The 22,376-nt window shown below is 33.2% G+C and overlaps 1 protein-coding gene across 3 annotated transcripts in view; it reads right to left on the minus strand.

The window, feature by feature from the left end:
- Nucleotides 1-22,376, minus strand: part of LRBA (LPS responsive beige-like anchor protein) — a 737,558-nt gene that overhangs the window by 59,674 nt on the left and 655,508 nt on the right. For all 3 annotated transcript variants that reach the window (XM_027597848.2, XM_027597846.2, XM_027597847.2), the window contains one exon: nucleotides 20,184-20,351. In XM_027597848.2, the coding sequence (XP_027453649.2) occupies nucleotides 20,184-20,351 (168 nt within the window). The remainder of the gene's footprint in view (nucleotides 1-20,183; nucleotides 20,352-22,376) is intronic.

A 22,376-nucleotide genomic window follows, 5' to 3' on the forward strand; every position in this document is an offset into this window, starting at 1 on the left:
GAATAAGACAATGAATCCCCATGTACCCATTAGTTAATTTCAATAATTATTAACATATCTGGCCTTAGGTTATGTTATAGGGGGCTCAGAAAATGCTAAAAAGATTCAATGAAAAATGAGACTGTTCCTGCTTTTAAGCAGTTTATTTTTTCACCTCTACTGTAAAATTATATTGAGAAAAAAAATATCCTATAATGACCAAAAATTATAAACATTAGCCAGCAGCCTTCATCTTTTTTCAAAGGAGTTAAATACACCTGGGCTTGCAAAGAGATGTTCAATCCTCATGTTGCAAATCTGATTATGTAACTTCGCTAGTTAAAATCCTTCCATCCAAATTCGTTTCCATGGGGCGGCATCACTCATGAAGTTAGGTATGCAGACACTAGACTCGGACTGCTTAATTTAAAATCTTAGCTTTTTTACATATTAGCTAAGTGACTTTGGGCAAGATACTTAACCTTCTGTGCCTTAGTTTCCTCATCTAAAAATGGTGATAATAAAGTGGGTATTTTATTGGGTTTTTATGAAGATTAAATAAGAGAATATAAAACATTTAGAACAATTCTTGACACAAAACAAGCTTGCAATCAGTGTTTGATATTATTATTACCATATATACATAAAAGACTTATTAACACAGTGCTGGTTGAGGTTAAGTAAGCATTTCATAAATGTTACCAACTAGTCATAATGAAGGTTAGTAATAATATAACCCCTGCCTGTGCTGCTAGTCTCATCCCCTGCCACCATTCATCTCATACCATATAATGTGAGATGTAAGGTGTCATACTACCTTTGTATGTATTATTTTCTTTTCCTTTTTTTTTTTTTTTCCTATTCCTTCTCTCTGCATGGTTTCTGCATTCTTTAAGACTCAACTCAGGCATCTCTGTCCTCTGGGAAATCTCTTTTTTGGTCTCATCCAGACTGTTGCTATCCCTCCCTGTTGCTTTTAGAGTAATGTGCACAGACCTTTACTACTTACTTGTTACTTATTTATAATTTCTTCCTTATTGATTAGGCTGTAAATCTCCTTGAGACCAGAGACTGCAAGTATTTCTGTGCTTCTGGGGCTTGACATACAGTAGGTGCTCAATAAATACTTACTGAAAGAATTAATGGCATTCCAAGTCAACATAATTCAGCAGGGATGCAGCTACAATACACTCCTAACACTGTTACAAAGCAGCCAGCACTGAATAAAACATTCTATTAAACATTTCTACTAAAAAGCTTACTTTATTATTTAACATTCTTATTCATCAATTCCCAATTATTTCTGTAAATAGCCTGTTACTACTTTCTATAATAAACCTGAGTTCAGCAGGCAGCATTCCAGATGTTGAAATACATAGTAATAAAAAAGACTATGCAAATACTTTGAGACATTCCAGTAAAACCACATATTTATATTTTATAAACAGCATCTCAAATATTACCTAGAGAATTTATTGATGGATTTCCAAATGGAAATATTATGAAAATATTTTCAACAAGCTGCATGTTCCATTGTTTTCTGTGCCAACTATTGCATACTTGCATGATTTTATAGCTATATCTAGAGAAACAGACCGTATATAGAGAGAATATAGGTTCACACACTAGAGAGAATGAAAGGAAGAAAAAAAAAAGAAAAGAAACAAAGTAAATAAAAGTAGACTTGGCTTAGTGACAATGTAGTATTTGGCTTCAACTTAACAATGACTATTTTAAGTCTCTCAGAACTAGTCTTTTTAATCTAACAGAGGAAACAAGTTAAATCAGCACAACACTTAGTAACCAACAATAAAGTTGTAAAATTTTATTTTAAGATGGTTTTGGAAGAGAAATAAACATATGGATGCAATTAAGGTAAACACATATGTATGCTGTTTCTTTTAAGCACACAACTCTGAAATTGCATTTTAGCTCTTATATATTTACATCTAAAAGCACTATAAAATCAGGTTAGAGAAATTGAAAAAAAATAATTTATTAAGAAAATACATTCCATTTAGTAATATATTAAGATTTTCTGTGATTACCAAAATGAAGTTCTAAAAAGCTATCTTAAGATTCTAGAGTAATTCTTTACCAAGAAAGGTTTAAAAATCCAAATAAGACTGTATTTTATATTTCAGAATTAATTCATTTTTCAGTATTTAAAAAAGAGTCATAAGAATAATTAGTGATTTCTACTGTGTTACATTAATATCATTACTTGTGCCAGTTTTCCTCTTGCCCTTCACGCACTGGAACTTAAGTTGAGGATGATTTGCTAGATATTTGACAGGTCTCCACTCAATGTTTACTGACAGTCTGGTTGACCAGTCTCAGTGCTCTTTGGGGCCACAGTTAAAAATCTAGCTTTGGTATCAGCAAATTAAAAAAGTATACTAATCAAATGACTACTTAATCATAATCTGTTGAACTTTGTACTTAATTCCTAAAGGACAAAAATCCTGATAATATGAACTACTAAGGCCAAAAGAGGACAAATAAATGTACTTGATAAAAAATACATGAAGATTCCAAAAGAGAAAATTATATATAATACATATGGTTTTGTTTGGATAACATCTCTAGCTTGTTTTAAAAAAAGGCAAAGCATCATTTATAAACATTGAGAAATCAGACTCTTAATCTAAGAAATGAAATACAGAAATAATAGAAAAAAATTTTAAATGCACAAAAATAGCATAATGTGGGGTGCCTGGGTGGCTCAGTTAATTAAGCATTCAGGTAAGTTCATGATCCCAGGGTCCTGGAATCAAGCCCCACATCAGGTTCCCTGCTCAGCGGGTAGTCTGATTCTTCCTCTCTGTATGCCCCTCCCCCCTGTTTGTGCTCTCTCTCTCTCTCAAAATAAATAAATAAAATCTTAAAAAAAAATAGCATAATGTGGGGCGCCTGGGTGGCTCAGTTTGGTTAAACGTCTGACTCTTGATGTCAGCTCAGGTCATGATATCAGGGTCTTGAGATCAAGCCTCATGTTGGGCTCTGTGCTGGGTATGGAACCTGCTTAAGATTCGCTCTCTCCCTTTGTCCCTCCCCCTCCCTCACCCCCTCCCCGCTGGCACATGTGCGTGCTCTCTCTCTCAAAAGAAAAAGAAAAAAAGAAAATCTTTAAAAAAATAGCATAATGAACCTAACTCAAATTATTTAAAAGGAATCTTTTAAGATTGAAATGTAAATATTCAAAGTGCCCTAGAAATAAAAAACAACATAGAATTCAAACGTTGTGAGGCATAAATATAAAAGATAAATAGCTCATCAGTAAAAAAAAAAAAAAAAGTCATGACATACTAGCATATTTAATTAATTAATTTTTTTTAGTAGGCTCCACACCCACATACTCATGATCATGAGATTGAGACCCAGGCCAGGATCAAAAGTCCAATGCTTAACCAACTGAGCTACATAGGGTCCCCTAGCATATTTTAAACTCAACCATATAAATATTCAAAATACAGAGAGACAATATGGTGAAGAAATAAGTTAAATTGAACAGAAGTTACTCTGTAAACTTGGACTTGAAACATAACCTTTTTTTTAATTTTGAGAAATTAGACATATAGAAAAATAAAAATTTTTGTTTTCAACTAAAGACTGAGCTTTTGATTCTACTTCTACAAATTTTCATAAGGAAAGAATCAGATGAATGTAAAACAATTTAGATACAAGCATTCTCTAGCAGTAAAACTTAGGGGACAAAACTACTTAAACTCTGATAGTGGAATACTATACAGCCATTAAAATGAATGAGTTGGTCTGAACGCATCTGACATGGAAATTAGTCTATAATACACTGATGGAAAAAAATCCTAATTACCAAAGAATTTAGTGTATGATCTCATTTAGGTAAAAAATAAAAATAAAAATATAAACACACATATATACTTACATGTGTTATGTAAGTATATATATTTGAGTATATACATGTCTAAAATTTGGAGGGCATGTACCAAACTATTATCAACTGTTATCTGATGAAAAGATTGGCAGAATAAAAATTAATACTTTAATACTTTCTTCACTTATATACTGTTTAGCATCTTACGCTATTTAACATCTTAACATGCATACTTCAAAAATAAAAACAAAAGATTTTCCATTTTTAAAAAAATCTTAAAAAGCATGAAAATCTAAAGAAAAATCTGCCAATATTTAATATAGCTTTATGAAGTTTAATTTCTCCATCAACATAGTAGCCAGAAGAATTTTTTAATCATTTAGGAACAACTCCAGTTGATAAATTGGTCAAAAATTGTGAAATACAGAGACCTTGCTACAAAGTTAATTTTGTTATTTGAGCTTATTTCCTAACTTAGATCTACCTGATTTCAAGGAGCCTTCGTTTTAGTAATATTTTGTCATCATTTATTATTATTTAGAAAAATACATAAATTTTGTAAGTAAACTATGTTTTTCACAATGCATTGGTTATCTGGAGACCTATACATGTCATGATGATGGTATGAAGTATATAAAGAGCAAAGAGAAAGAATAGCTTGCTAAATAAAGCGAAACTTATTAAAAAAATAAGAATGCAATAATAAGAAATCAGCAGAGAGGGAACATTAAGGAAGGAGATGAGTATTTTTACTTATATATTTATTCAATAATGTTATAGAAATTAGTAAGGTAAAACATAAGGTAATTTTAAATTGTAAAAATATGCATAGATTTCCCATTAGTACATTTAACTGAACCCATATATTCCAAACACACATTAAACTGAGGCCTGACTGAGCCTCACTACAATCTCTACTTCTTATAGCTGTCCATCCACTGCAGCATAATCCCAGCTGCCAATCTGAAAGAAACCAGCTAGTCAGAGCAGACACAACCAAGAGAAACAAATGTCACTCAATAATGTTCAGCAGCACTGTGTTCATGGATAATTTCAAACAGTATCTCTGTCTAGAACATTGATGTGCTCATTCAAAACACCTCCATCTCTAGCTACTGGAAATGAGTAGATAAAGCAGCCTGCCTAGAAAAATAAGTGAAATGTTGCTTCAAAGAGGTTGCCAATACTGAGAGGCCAAAGAGGCCAACAGTGAAAATGTAGGGCAAATTTCTTAAGGAAAAGAAAAATCAGAAGAGTTATTTTACTGTATTCAGAACATTAAATTATTTCTCAAAACCAGACAAATATGTTTAAACTATGTCCTGGAAAGAAGCAGTCATTTGGTCATTCATGTGGTAAAAATCATGTGGTCTATTTTCTCAAAAATATTGTGACATCCACTGTTTAAGAATAATGAAATGAGGTACAGTGAGCAATCAGATGACATGATCCTTGACCTTGAGGAACTCAGAGTTGAAAGACAATATGCAAACACACACACACACACTCTCTCTCTCTCTCTCTCTCTCTCTCTCTCTCTCTCTCTCTCCAGTCACATGGTACTGGCAGGGACAGAGCGGGTTAAGACGACAAAGTTATTGTTAGAACATAGTTTAATAATACTTAACATTTAAAAAATTTATACTTGACTCAAGAATTCCCCAAATATACTAATAGAATTTCTGTTGCTTTTTTGCACCAACAATGAAAACTAAAAACAGTGATTTATTCTAAGTAAACTTCCTCATCTTTGTTAACAATGTTCTTTTAATGTTGCTATTCTGAACATTTAGAAATCTGTCATAATTGCAAATAATCTTATATAGAGTTTCCAAATCTGCAATTTTTTTCATCTTACCCTTTCTAGAAGCTTATATTTAGTTTAAAATTTAGAGAACAAAATTCAGTCACTTGTTTTGAGACTACTTTTCACATTCTCAATTTAGAATGAAGATGGTATCTGAAGTAAATGGGTTCATGACAGAAATCATCAGCATGACAGAGTGGCTCTGGATTCCCTGGGTAGTTGACAGGGCAAAAAATTCATAAAAATATTAATACCCTGTGCCTGCTTTGTAACCCTGCATGCATAATTTAGTTATACCTATTTAAGAAGACTGCAATATGTAATAATAACCAGCAAAATACAAAGATTCGCTTTACTGACAACTTTGATGTTCATTTAATTGACTAAGGGAAACTTCTATTATTATGGTTTTGATATACAAGAAAGTCTGGCATAATTTCAAGGTATTTTTTATGTAGGTTTTCAATTAAAACTTGACTAATCCTTACTGTTTATTTGGCTTTTCATTGTACAGTTCCTGCCCTGCACTGTGTCAAATGTGCCATCTGTGTAACACACTTCTGGCCAGAGATACTTCAGAATTATTTTTGTAACACTCTGAACTGTGGCTGCATGAAGTCTTAACTTACTGTATTCAGTACTTCTAATTTACTCTCTTGCTACAACCGGAGTCATCGTGTTGTCTTACTGTCCTACTCTTAAATCTCACTGCAGTCACAACAAAGACTCCTGCCCCACCTGCTTAAAACAGACTTACAGACCGTTCCCCTAACTATTTAACAAATGTTAACAATGCTATAAATACCAATTGTGTTTATGCTTCCTGAAAGATTCACTGCGGCCAGTGCTCTGCAGTAGTGTTAGAGCTGAAACAAGTTGTTGACTCCCACCATGAAAGTGATTGAATTCTAAGCCAAAAATGCTTTTCCTTGGATAAGATATCTGATTTGCTACTGCTGTCGTGAAACTGGGGTCATGTAAACTTACACACTGCTCCTGCTGTGTTTGGAAAACAGACCTTCTCAGAGGGATTATGTGTTGCTAAGACAGCATTTGGAAGGATAAATCTGGAAGAGCGAAAACCAACCACTGACACTAAACATAACTTAGGGAAATTTTTCTGACTTTACTTTCACATTATGAGACCCATTGCATATAATTCTTTAAATTGAGCAATATCATGGCTCTCCTCCTCCTCTTCCCTGTCCTTCTATGTACATAGAGCCAAGTTTCATTTTCAAAAGGAAATTAAGAACTAATTTCTGAACTTACATAAACATAAAGTAACAGTGTATTTACTTGAAAAGTAAGGAGAAAATGACCCTTCCAGAGAAAAGGTGCAAGATGACAAAGCACAGATAATATTATTCGTATTAATGCTCCTGAGCAACATCTACCTACCTGAGCAATGTATTTTTCTGCCTTTCAACCTCTCCAGCTCTTCTTCCAACCTCTCACACGCCTCGGGATTCGCCCTGCACTCCTTACACAATGGTGGCTCAGACCCCATGCTATGTCTGTACTTCCCCTTTTGTCAAAACCTAGTAGCAAATCCTGTGCACAAGGAGCATTTGAATGATTGGAAAGGACTGCTTAAGAAAAAAAAAAGATGTGTAATCAAATTATCTCGAATAGTGGAGTTTTAAGCATCAGTAAAAGGTGAAAGATTCTATGGCAGAGGCTTTTTTCTGTATATATCAAACCATATCCTATAGGAACTGCTATAGCTGACATCAGCACGTGACTCTGGTACTCCTTAACAACGTACAAATTTGGGGATGGGGGCTTTCCACTCTTTTACTTTATAATTCTGAATTATTTAATTTTTTATAGTTATTATGCATTGCTTTGCTGAATAAGTTTTTAAAGCCCTTCATATAACTATTTAATTGTAGACACACACCCACACCCACAACTAAGTAGTGAACCCAGAGATCTAGAATTCATGAGTATTGGGCCAAAGTCTTCTTGATTTTAGAAAATGATGACAAGAACTACAATTAACAGTGATATATCTAAGATAGTTTCCCTAAAAGTAGAAGTGATTGGAGACTACCATAACATAATAAAATAAAATTAATAAAAAAAAAGTAGAAGTGACCTTTTTGGTCCTCCTCAAATATGACAGGAAAAGAAATAAACCCAAATTGCTAAAATGTATGAAAAAAATCATAGCTCAGTGAATCAAATAACAAAGTGAGAAAATCAAATAACAGAGTGAGAAAAAGTTAAGAAATTGTAAATCCTTCATCTTTATCAAAGTTACGTGAAGATCATTATACAAAGTCACAATCCTGGCAACACTGAACATGGCCAAAAAACCAGAAAGTAATCATAAAAGACCTCCAAATATCCAAAAGCAAAGTCAGTATCCTTATCTTCATGTTGATAAGCTTCACTTGTTCAGATTTCCAAGAGGAGACTTTTTCTTCCTCAGAAGAGAAAAAGAGTTATAGTCTGGTTGGCTTTTTCTCCTTGATTTTAAAGAGAAACAATTTTCAGAATTCACAAAGTAGCAAATGAAAGAATTCCATGATCTCACTAACCAAAGATAATGACCATCTTTGGTTAGATTGCCATATAAATATCTTGAGGTCTATAATTCCAGACTTGTCCTTATGCCTACATACACATGTAAAACTTGTATTTTCTACGTTCCTAACATGTTTTCCCCTATAATATGGCAAAATACATTTCCATAGCAATATTTTGGTGATGTACAGCATTCCACTGTATGGAAATACCAATATTTATTCAAACAGTTCTCTACTGCTAGACGTTTATGTGTGTTTTTTTTCTTTTGCTATTATGAAAAACTATACAATTTAACATACTTTTCTGTATACTTTTTCAATTACTGCTTTTGACTAAAGTTCTATGTAAATAATACATGAAAATTTTAAAAACGGATACAGATTGCTATAAAGATTAAATTGATTTTCATCCTCATCAAATATATGACAATGGCTGTCTTCTTTTATTTATTTTTTTAATTGTCAGAAACTATTCTGAGATTTTAATGTGAAAACAGGCCCCTTTCCCAGTAGGAGTGGAAGAAAAAAACTGGAGATTCACAATATCTGTTTTCTAACATTAGGATTTTCATTGTTTTTAATCTTAAAAAATCTAACAGGCAAAAATGTTGCATTTTAAATTGAATTTCATTGATTACTAGTGAGGATGAACTACTTTTCATTTATGGTTTATATTTCATCTTTTTTGAATTATCTGTTCCTAAATTTTGTTATTTACTGGTTTTTTGGATGTATACAAACTTAGTTTTTATGTAGCCAAATACATCAATTTCCTTAATAATTTTTGGTTTTGGTATTAGACTTATAAAATGGGCCTTCTCCATTTCAAGATTATAAAACTACTCACCTACATTATCTTTTAAGTTCTGCAGTTTCATCTTTTGTATTTGTAATGTAGTCTTTATTCCAAACAATTGTAATTCATTTGTAATTTCTTTCACTTTAAGATATGAAACAGGAATCTAAGTAAATTTATACTCTAAACAATTAGCTAACTGTCCCAACATCACATATTGAACAAGATAGCCTTTTCCCAGTGATTTAAAATACCACCTTTATCATATATGCTCATATATAATAGGTCTATTTCTGGAAGTTCTATTCTGTTCCACTAAACTTCAGTTCCTTCACTAGAACATGTTGTCTTGATTACTGTAGTTTATGTTTATGTATCCGGTAAAGTAATCAAAACCTATTTACTTTTCCTTTAATTTAATCCTATCAAATCTGGTTTCTTAGGCTATAGCATCTAAGAAAGTGAATTATAGAGTAGGAGGAGGGATGCCCAAAAGACAGATATACTTGACATAGTACAAGAAGCAAGAACTGGTAGCTTAATGGGCTGAAATAAAAAAATATAAAATATAAAAAATATAAAAAGAGATCACAAAAATTGAAAAAAGAATAGCAGTTTGGAATTGCTTAGTTTAAGGTCAAATATAGCACAGAATAACTAACATTAATAATTTAAAAATCACATTCACTAATTATCCTCACGTCATTACTGTCTTACTGTAAAATGGCCTCTACTCCTAAAAACTGTAAAATATCCATTGTTTTTCAAATATATACATAAAAGATTTATGAAACTTGACTATGTCCATTGTGAGTCAAGTCTCAACAGATTTCAAATAATCTGTATCAACTACACCATATTCTTTAGCTTTAAATTAAATTTAATTTAATATCAAAGAGATAACTAGATTGCATATATGAAGGCAAGCCCTCACTGAAGTGATGACCTTTAAGTTGAGGGATAAATGACAAGGAGCCAGCATGTGAAAATCTGGAATAATCAGAGAAAACAACCATCATAAAAAGGCACTAAGTCAGTGACAACTGTCACATGATCAGGAACAGAAAGAAGGTCAGTATGGCAGGACGCACGAATGAGGAAGGGAACAGCATGGCCTGAGATCAGAGAGGTAGGCAAGGGCCAGATCATGTGGATCGAATTGGACTTTATTCTATCGTTAAAGTGAAATAGGAAGGTTTAAGTAAAGGACTGACTTGATCTGATTTACATTTTTAAAATAACGTTTTGGCACCTCTGTAGAAAATAGACTGTAGGCAGAAAAGGGTGACCAGGTCTACTAAGACTAGCCGGGGGAGAGTGATGATGGTGGCTTGATTAATGATAGACAGACATAAATGATTTCCAAATATGGTTTGGAGATACCATCAACTTAGCTGCTATTCATCACCAACTTCCTATGCCTTCCCCACCTACCACATAGTTTTTTCCAGTCATAGAGCCATACTATACTCCTTCCTACATCTAATACTCTCCGCTTTGAATCCCCTACCCATTCTGTTGCTTTGTCTACTTAACTCATTTCTTAAGGATTATGTTTAGGCAGTTATTACTCCCCTCATCTGGGTTGGCTTTTCCTCCTTTGTGCTCCTATTATAGTGTATACAACTCAGAGCACATCACTGTACATACAATTTTTAAAACTTATTTCTGACCTACTAAAACTTGATCAATGAAATGTCTTACACTAACAGTTAGATAACAGAGTTCTCAACTTTTGGATATAGCAAATACCATTTATATTAAAACTGATAGTTGAATTCTGGATAAGAATAGAAAATTGTTCTAGAAACCATGCTTGTAAATAAAATTATATGCTAAATATATTTAAAGAAAATAAGGAAAATACTTATGTTACATTTTTAGGAAAAGAAAAATTATTTGTATAATTAATATTCATCATGTATTTATTTTGTGAATTTGGATTTTAGAAGGGTTTTTTCCTTAATAAAAATATAAATATTTATTCTTACTCATATCTGAGCCTGAGTTCAAGTATCATAATTTTTCTCTCTTTTTAAATTTCTTCTTTCTTGACTTTAGTTTTTCTGAAATGCTGTTAGAAAGGTTTGATAAGGTTGTATAAAGGAAGAGAAGTAAGTCAAACCAAATTCAGTAGAATCAATAATAAGAAAATAACCACTTTTATTTATGTGTACCTTGTCCATGAAAGAATACATGTATTCATCACAGGAAAAAAAAATCCAAAACTCTGTATGGTGACAGATGCTAACTAGACTTACTGTGGTGATCATTTCACAATATATAAAAATACAGATTATGCTATATACCTGAAACTAATATGATATTGTATGTCAACTGTACCTCAATTTTTAAAAATGCACAAAAAAGAGAATATATGTAATGCTGGAAAATAGAACAGATTGAAAAATAGTAAAGGTAGAGAAAAAGGAAAAAGTATCAAAGAGACAGAAATAAAAAGCAAAGAGGTCTGTTAGAATAAACAGCTAAGGATAAGAATATATCTTTTAGTTGGAGGTCAGAGATATTTGAAAAAAATAGAATATACTATTTTTTGCCTGAAAAATAATTCTCTCTGGTGTGTGATATATGCAAATGTAGACATAGTTGTATATTGATAACCCAGCTGTTTTCTAAAAATTAAAAACAACATAAAAGTTTAATGTGCTGCAGGCTGTTTCTCTGATTACTCTTCCCCCTCTTATGGTTATTATTTCTATCGTTTAGTGCTTTTTTTATAGAGAGATTATTTTTATGATCACTTACTATGCCATATGTATTAACCATTCACTCTAGAATAAAACTTTCTCAAGAGAAATGAAGCTTTTCCGAAGTAGTAAGTAAATACATGACTTGTACATAAACAAACTTGCCTCTGTGTGAATACCTAAGTGTTCCAAGTTAAATTAAATATATGGTAGTGAACAGAAATAAGTAAAACTATAGTTACAGAAATCAGTCTAGTTTGCTTTTAATACTAGAAAAGCACAAATCTGTCATGGTCCCATTACTGTGATCTTATAGAGATAACATTCTAATATAAGTAAAGCGTATGCACAAATTTACTAATATTAGAGATGTTAAAGCATCTTAGAGGAACAAGATTCTGAAGAAAAGACAGCCTGGAGATGGGGTAGGGAGCAAACAGGAAGAGGGCAATAGTGGGAGCTTTATAACTAGCAGGAGGCTATGACAAGACTTGACTTAGAGGCTTGCCCAGCCCTGGGGGTTACAGACACATGGCAGGCCAGGGTTAGAGCAGTAGGAGCTGCCTTCCTGGGTCACTGTGTATACTTTACTCCAATCTCAAAGTAGGAATGAAACAGTGCTTATAGAGAGGCAGTCTGTGAGCAACATCTCTGAAGTAGTGCCCTATTGACAAGTCACTCTGTATCCCCTTACCTAGTCTTATTTTCTTCATTAATCTTTACTGTGTATTTTCTGTGCTCCCCATTAGAATGTGAGTTCCATGAGGGGAGGGACTTTGACTTTCTAGCTCACCTCTGGATTTTTAGTACTTTGAACAAAATGATTATTTGCTGAATAAATGAATGAAAGGATAAATTCTCCCAATTTATCAGCCCCTTACCATCTATCCAAACCAGCCTAGTTCTACCAGTTAACAGCACCCATTTAACAATTTCATCAATCATCCTTCCACTTTCAATCCTTCTTTATATATTCCACCATACTCCCATGGTAACCCCATCTCTCTCTGTTTCCATTTATATTTACACACACACACACCCCTTCTCCAGTCAACTTTTTTGTACACCCACTCTCCTGCTGTTGAGAACAGAGAAAAACAATGGAAAGAAAGTAATCATTTATTATTGAGCATCTATGAAGCAGCCATCATTATGTTAGGTATTTCCATAAATACTATCTCACCTTTAGTACAAACCCTCATAATCTTGCTGTCTTTCCCCCTCATTCATGCATATTTACTTAAACCAGTCCTCAGGGTAACCTTCTACTCTCTAATCTCAGACAAGGAAGTATTGTTCCATGCTGTCCAGTGTCTATCTCTGTCTGTGACCTGGATTTTCTTCCTTCCTTGTTCCTCATAGAGCTTGGTAGTCTATTACATGCTTTATTTCATGTATGTTTGATATGCTTCCCTTTTTTTGGATCTTTCCAATTATCATAGAAACATGGTCAAATATCTACCCATTAAAAAAGAAAAAAATCTCAGAGTGACTGCTGGTGGGGTATGGGTTTCTTTTTGTGGTGATAAAAATGTTCTAAAATTAGATTTTGGTGGTATTTATAAAACTGTGAATATACTAAGAACGACTATAATATACTAAGAACGACTATAACACTTTAAATGGGTGAACTGTATATGTGAACTATATCTCAATAAAATGATTATCCTTCCTTCAATTATTTCCTTTTCTCACTGTGTTTACTTGCTCATGTCCCATACACTGCACAGTCCTCTACCTTCTAAGCTACTTTCTGTAAGATCACACAGCAACTCAGAATAATCCAGTGGGTACCTTTCAGTTCTTAGCTTTTCAATCTTCTTTCAGATAGGTCCTAAGACACACATGTGGTTATGTCGCTAACCTTCAACCTATAATCCACTACCTTATGCCAATGCAGTTATAATTACTTTTTATGGCATTAAAGGCCCTTTATGGTATGGCTCCTCTCTTTCTCTCTCACCTTGTCACCTCTGGTTCATCGCACATATATCACAGTCTCCTATCGTGATCTCTCTCACCTATGTGCAGAAAGCGTATACACTTTGTTCTGTGTAGATACACTTTGCTCATGACTCTACCCAATGTTCTCATTTATCTTTCAATCTACAGCCTCTCATTTTCCAGAAAACATGACTGGCAGTCTGGGGTTAGTGCCTATTGTGTATGCTTGTGCATACATACAGTGTATTTACTTGCCTCTATACTGAATTTAATGATAGTATACTATAATTGTTTACTTATCCATATTTCCACACTAGACAATGAACTCACGCTGGTGAGGGCAGGGACTTGACTTTCAACTTTTTAACCTTATTATATAAGTTGGGTGTAGTAAAAGATTGTTTTAAAAAAATGAATAAATTGGGGCACCAGGGTGGCGCAATCGGTTAAGCATCTGCTTTCGGCTCAGATCATGATCCCAGAGTCCCAGGATCGAGTCCCACGTTGAGCTCTCTGCTCAGCGGGGAACCTGCTTCTCCCTCTCCCTCTGCCCCTCCCCACGGCTTGTGCCCTCTCTCACTCTCTCAAATAAATTAAATAAATAAATAAAATCTTTTAAAAAATGAATAAATTAATGAGCTATTCTTGTTTTCTCTCCTTGCTTCACTTTACAATGAATTCCGCATGTGTCCTCTAGGAAATAGTCTCTGATAATCTATCTAGTGTTAGCATTTTATGTTCTTTCTGTGATGCAATAAGTAATTCATATTCTTTTTATGGTTGTGTTTCCCTAACCCAGGGGGTTACAGAGAACAACATAAGGAAAGGAACCAACATTTAATGCATACTTATGATGGGACAGGTACCATGCCAGGCACTGTACATGCATTATACCCCATCTAATCTAAGGGGTAGGTATACTCAGACCAATTCTATATATGAGGAAACAGAGTCTCAGGAAAATCCAAGTCACACAACTAGTAGGCATCAGGGTCAGCAATTAAATTCACATCTATGTGTCTATTTCTTTACTTGTTTGTTTATTCTACTGTATCACACTGCATTATATCATAAGACTTAGCACTATGATATGGAATGGCTATAATAAAAAATTGTCAGATTTGTTTTAATAACATCTAAAAAATTGGAGAATTAATCATGCATATTTATATGAATAGTGCTAAATAACGAAGTAATATATAGTAGTCCCCCTTTATCTGTGGTTTCATTTTCAATGGATTCAGTTACCTGTCATCAGCCATGGTCTGGAAGCAGATGACCCTCCTTCTGCCACATCATCAGGTCAATACCAGCCTAACACTATGTCACAATGCCTATGTCATTCGCCTCATTTCATCTCATCATGTAGGCATTTTATCATCTCACATCATCATAAGAAGGGTGAGTACAATACAATAAGATATTTTGAGAGAGAGAGAGAAAAACCATATTCATCTACTTTTATTACAGTATATTGTTATAGCTGTTCTATTTTACTTTAAGTTATTGTTGTTAATCTCTTACTATGTCTAATTTATAAAGTAAACTTTATTGTTAAGTATGTATGTACAGGACAAAACATAGTATATATAGGGTTTGGTACTATCACAATTTCAGGCATCCATTGGGGGTCTTGAAACATATATCCTGTGGATAAGGGGGTGACTACTGTATTTATCTTTCAAGAATATTGAGTACCTACCATACTTAGAACATAACAGGCCATGTTTTTTAAATGAATGCTGAATCTAATATATATTTTTATATAATATAAAAATAAATTTGTGTGTGATGAGTGGAAAACTCTCCAGTTAAAATTTAATTTGCTAATAATTAACTAACTACTTAGGGTTGTGGAAAAGAGAAGGAAGCCAAGGAAACTTAAAGCAAAAGTTTTAAATAATCTTTAGCAAATGCTGATCTTGAAAAATAAATACTAAAAACTTATTTGGTATGGTGGCTCCTCAAAAAGCTAAACATAGAACTATCATATAATTTAGCAATTCTACTTTTGGGTATATACACAAAAGAACTGAAAGCAGCGATTTAAACAGACACTTATACACGAATGTTTATAGAAGCACTATTCACAATAGCCAAAAGGTGAAAACAACTCAAAATGTCCATGAACAGATGAATGGATAAACAAAATGTGGTATACACAAACAATGGAATATTCATCCTTAAAAGGAAGTAAATTCTGACATATGCTATAATGTAGATGAACACTGGAGATACTGTGCTAAAGTAAAATAGGCCAGACACAAAAGGATAAATATTGTATGATTCCACTTCTGTGAGGTACCTACAGTAGTCAAAATACTAGGGACAGAAAGTAGAATGGTGGTTGTCAAGGACTAAGGGCAAGTGGGGGGTGGATCAGGAGTTACTGTTTCAACTAATACAGAGTTTCAGTTTGGGAAGATGGAAAACTTCTGGAGATGGATGGTAGTAATGGTTGCACAACAATGTGCTTGATACCACTGAATTACACTCAAAAATGGTTAAAATGGTAAATTTTATGCTACATTTTTACCACGAAACATTATTTGAAGTCCTAAAATGTTAATTTAAGTGAAAAAAATATATAACTTCATTTATACATATATTTCAATTACGTATCTAATATCTAAATGGACTAAAACCAAATTCAAATATTTTTTTTAACCAAGTTAATTTGACAAACATTTACTGTCCTATTGTCTGACCACATGCCTAGAATTTGGATTCAGAAAATATGGTCACCAAAGATATATAAGCTAGCCAATGGTCATTATATCTTCACTATCCAATATGGTAGCTACTAGCCATATGGGCTATTTAAGTTTGGATTACTAGACTTAAATAAAATTAAATATTCAGTTTTTCAGTCATACTAGCCACATTTCAAATGCACAATAGCTATATGTGACTACTGGCTACCATATTGGACAGTGTAGATATAATGACCATTTCCATCACTCACAAGTGATTTTTATTGGACAGTGCTCTTTTGCATTATACTATAAATACCATATGGTAAATCACTGGTGTGTGTGAGGAAGAGAGGTGGTCAGTCCAGAATAATAACAAAGAGCCAAAATTGAGTATTATTTGTTCCAGTTCTATGAAAAATGTTGTTCATATTTTGACAGGGATTGCATTAAATCTGTAGATTGCTTTGGATAGTACGGACATTTTAACCATATTGGTTCATCTAATCCATGAACATAGGATATCTGTCCATTTGTTTGTGTCATCTTCAATTTCTTTCCTAACTGTTTTATAATTTGTATGGAACCATAAAAGACCCCAAAGAGCCACAGCAGCCTTGAGAAAGAAGAAAAAAGCTAAAGGTATCACAATCCCAGATTTCAAGATATGCTACAAAGCTGTAGTAATCAAAACAGTATGGTACTGGCACAAAAAGACACATAGATTTATGGAACAGAAGAGAGAGCCCAGAAATAAACCCATGCGTGTATGGTCAATTAGTCTGTGACACAGGAGGCAAGAACAGACAATGGGGAAAAGACTGTCTCTTCAACAAATGGTGCTGGGAAAACTGGACAGCTATATGCAAAAGAATGAAACTGTGTATAGCTTGTTATACCAATCACAAAAATAAACCCAAAATGAATTAAGGACCTAAATGTGAGACCTGAAACCATAAAACTCCTAGAAGAAAGCATAAGCAGTAATTTCTCTGACATCAACATAGGGACATTTTTCCAGATATATCCTCTCAGGCAAGGGGAAAAAAAAAACCAAAATTCAACTATGGAGACTACACCAAAATAAAAAGCTTTTGCATGGCAAAGGAAACCACCAACAAAATGAAAAGGCAACCTGCCAAATGGGAGCAGATATTTGCAAATGATATATCTAAAAAAGGGTTAATATCCAAAGTATATAAAGAACTTATACAACACAACACCAAAACACCAAATAATCAAATTTTAAAAAAAATGGGCAGAGGACCTGAATACACATTTTTCCAAATGTCTTCTGGATGGCCAACAGACACATGAAAAGATATCCAGCATCACTCATCATCAGGGAAATGCAAATCAAAACCACAATGAGATATCACCTCATACCAGTCAGAGGGCTAAAATCAAAAAGACAAGAAAAAAGTGTTGGCAAGGATGTGGAGAAAAAAACAACCCTTGTACACTGTTGGTAGGAATGCAAACTGGTGCAACCACTGTGGAAAATAGTACAGAGGTTCCTCAAAAAAATTAAAACTAGAATTACCATATGATGCAGTAATTCCACTACTGAGTACCCAAAAACAAAGAAAACATGAATTCAAAAAGATATAGGCACTCCTATGTTTATTGCAGCATTATGTACAATAGCCAAGCTATCAAAGCAACCCAAGTGTCCATCTGTAGATGAAAGAATAAAGAAGATGTGGTATAGATACACAATGGAATATTACCTAGCCATAAAAAAATGAGATCTTGTCATTTACAACAACATGGATGGACTTAGAGGGTACAATGCTAAGTGAAATATCACATGATTTCACTCATATGTGGAATTTAAAAATTAAAAAAAAAAAATCAAACAAAGGAAAAAAGACAACCACAAAACCAGACTTCTTAAATACAGAGAACAAACTGGTAGTTGCCAGAGGGGAGGTGAATGTGGGGAATGGGTGAAATAGATAAAGGGGGAATAAAAAAACCTCATAAAACAAAGAACCAATTACATTCTATAAACAACCTGCTAATTAAATGTTTCACTTTTTAACTAGCAGTATCACAAGGCTAAGAGTCATCCTTTATCATGCAAATGCAGGATAAACTTTAATGACAAGGAAGGTATAGTTATATCACCTTGGACATATCAATCAATAGTCTTTTAAAAAATAGGATCCCACATTGGAAGGAAGTGTTAAGTATATCTTCATAGCAACTCCACAGAGTATTATAGAATTTCAAAATTAAAATTACAGAATTATACAGAATTATATATAGCAATATAAAATAATATGCTGGTATATTAAGTAAAACAGGAGATTCTAAAATCAAATCTATACTGTGATTTCAGTTATAAAGCAGCTACGTAGGTATATAATATAATATAGTAATTATACTTATAATAATTATAAGGGAACATGAAAAAACAAAAATAGGGCGCCTGGGTGGCTCAGTCGTTAAGCGTCTGCCTTCGGCTCAGGTCATGATCCCAGGGTCCTGGGATTGAGCCCTGCATCGGGCTTCCTGCTCTGTGGGGAGGTCTGCTTCTCCCTCTCCCACACCCCCTGCTTGTGTTCCCTCTCTCGCTGTGTCTCTCTCTGTCAAATAAATAAAATCTTAAAAAAAAAAAAAAGAAATTCTCAAATACTTAAAAAAAAAAGAAAAAACAAAAATACGTGGTGTATTTGGTGAAGAATTATGGACATCTATAAAACAAAGTAACACTGTTCAAATAGTTTTAAAAAAAGGAAACTGGGCTATGCTATTCTATTCTAACAATGAAATTATATACTGTTTTGTAACACTATTTGTATGTTTGCTCTAACCTCAGTTTCATATATGGAAGTATGTATATTCTGTGTCATACAATCAGTTGTTGCTCTAATAAAATAAAATGGCCTTGTAAGGAACATTTTCAAAGAACTGAAAAATGAGAAAAGTCTTTATGAGTTCATCTGATCCAGCTCTAAATTAAACTGATAAATAACAATTCAAAATTTGTGCAATTTAAGACAAATGTACATCTAATACATGGTGCTTCTGTTTGTGTACTGTTATCTGGCACATAAACCAGACAATAATATATACCGGCAAATATATTTAAATATGTCCTTATTATATACTGTCAATATTACCAGGTCATAAGTAGAATTAAAAAGGAATGCATCACATGTTGGTGAAAAATGGCAAGCCTTACTCATCACAGACAATGTTTTCTTTAAAGTGATATAAAACACTGTCTATGAATCAGTCTTGGTTTCTTAAATACACTTGTTCTAAAATTGTATAGATACTTAAGGTGATCTGTTTAATCCTATAATCTTTGCACATGATATATGTTAGCATTAGGAGGATGCATAATTAGATTAAAAATACAAAAAAAATTATCAAGGCTATCATGACATAGGAAAGGTTTGGACTTCCTTCCTACTTAACTTTTACTTAACTTTAACTTCCTACTTAACTATTCCTCTTAACTTCTATATGATTACACACAGACTTAAGTATTATATGTGAGTTTTATCACATTTAAATAGATTCATGCTTACAATGCATAAAATGAGGTGGAATTTTCCTAATACTTTAAATTAGTGAGTAGCCTTCAAAGTTATAAAAATTAAAATATGATTAGTGATCCCTGAATGGGTTCAAACTGAAAAAGCTCTCATTTTATAATTTGACTCAAAACGTTTTGTTGGAGGGAAGTCTTGGATTCAAGTTCTAGCAGGTCACCAAATGAAAGGTTATTCTGCTTAAGTCACTTCACGCATCTGGTTTTTAGTTTCATCATAAGCAAAATGAAAGCATGGGGAAGATGACATCTAGTACCTTCTAGTCTAAAGATACCTGAGAGATCCAGTCAGATAACTTACCTCTCTCAACACAGGATCAGCTATGGAATTCAGATTGACAGCTCCTTCATAGGTCAGGTAATAGAACACATTGAGGGATCGAACAGCCTCTGGTCCTAGCTGTTTATAGCCAAAAATGAGATCAATCCATTGGTGAAGCTGGCAGGAAACAAATTCACTCTCCAGGGCCTGAAAAAAAGGGCACAGATCATATTATTATGCTGAATTCAGCTTTTAAAATATAGAGAAATTTAGAACAAGCAATAAAGTTTTACACTAAATTTACTGTGAATAGACTTACTCTGATGTCCTATTTTCCATCAGAATCTGTTCTCCTTTGTTTATGATTAGAAACTTTCTGGCACTTGTCACGCTGTATTGTATTAGATTGCTTACATGTCAGTATTATTCTACTATACTGTAAGCACTGTGAGGGCCAGGACTGGGTCTATTTTGGTCATATTTGTAACTCAGGGCCTGACTGGTACCCAATTTATGCTTCAAAGAAAGGAGGTTATGCAATGTAAAGGCTACTTTGGGACAGCACATGTGAAAACATTACACATTATTCACCTGAAATGTTTATGATTTTTCTAGATATAAATATTTCGTTGTCTACTGCAACAACTATAACCAAATTATTTACCTATTTCAACTGAGTTTTTATGCCAACAAAATTTATCTTTGGAGGCATACTTAAGACTACTGAATTATAATTACTGAATTATTATTCTAGATATTAATACCAAACCAGATAAAAAATGTGATGCTATTTGTGTCCAATAAATAATGAATGAATATAATCAAGTATTCAGTGGAAATGCTGAATCCACTTCCAATTCATCATTACCTTCCCAGTTACCAGCACTGTACCTAAAACAGAGTAAGTACTAATAAATGTTTGCTGAATTTAGTAAAGTTATAAATATAAAAGAGTTTTAAAAACTGGAGATATGTTTTATAAAAGTGTTCAGATTTGTATTATTTAAAATTCTTCAAAATTATTTCACCATAAAACTTTAGCATTATGGACTAATTTTCTATAAATAGTGCTATTCAAATCACAGAGCTCTAAAACTCAAATGGGGAAGCTCGATTTGAAGTATACCAAATTGCATCAGATGATGTAGCTCATTGAAATGCTTACTTTATGTGTAGTAAGTATATGGCTGTGATGTGTTTTTGGTGTGGATTGCTACATCATCAATATTATAAAAAGAAATCTGTTGGTTTTAAAACAAAATTGAATAACCTCTATAGCAAGCAACCAGTAAGATATAAACCACCTTGTGACAAAAAACGTTCCTATTAGCTCACAGGTGTACACTTGTATATGTTTTACTAAAATAAGTGCCTATGTGGGTGCCTGGCTGGCTGTCGGTAGAGCATGTGACTCTTAATCTTGGGGTTGTGAATCTGAGCCCTTGTTGATACCCAAGATTGGGTATGTTGATACCCAAGAGATTACTTAAAAAATAAAATCCTTAAAAAAAAAATCCCTATCTAAAATAAGTGCCTATGAATTAAAAATATTTACAACTGAATTCAAATAATATATTTCCTTTAATATTTAAGAGGATGTCACAGTATACCACATACTATATATAATGTAAAAAATAATTCTGTAAATAAAACTCTAGACAATTCTCATATTCCAATGTATACCTGAAATGAAATAAAAATATTTAGCTAGCTTCAACTGTGAAGGTTGTTTTAGACATCTCTTATAAAACTCAGGATATTTATAAATTTAGTAAATAGCTAAGAGAACTGCTGCATATGTTATTTGAAATAGAAAGAGAAAGGCTTGTAATAACTTTAAGTAAATTCCTATTTTAAGTACATGGATTTAAAAATAATCTGAAAATTCAGGAATTATTAATGGAAGTTGCACACAAAAATGATACGTTTGTTTCATTAACTTGGGCCTTGGGTAGGGATGGGGGAATGGGGGCCATGTTTAAAGTGACACATAAAAACAGCAATTGTCTTAATTTGTGTGCAGTGCACTCCACACAAAAGCCCTAAATATGTTCAAATTAGAGCAAGCTGCTTGATTGTCACTGCAGTCTCACGTCACATTAATGCATGACAAACATTAAACCATACACTTAAATGGCAATTTATATCATTTAAATGTTTACTGCCAGACTAGCTCATCACTCATTTAAATGTGACTTTCTGACAGCTAATTTCAGTTAATTTTCTCCAATT

The sequence above is a fragment of the Zalophus californianus genome, chromosome 2 (assembly GCF_009762305.2).
Source record: "Zalophus californianus isolate mZalCal1 chromosome 2, mZalCal1.pri.v2, whole genome shotgun sequence".
NCBI classification, from domain to species: domain Eukaryota; kingdom Metazoa; phylum Chordata; class Mammalia; order Carnivora; family Otariidae; genus Zalophus; species Zalophus californianus.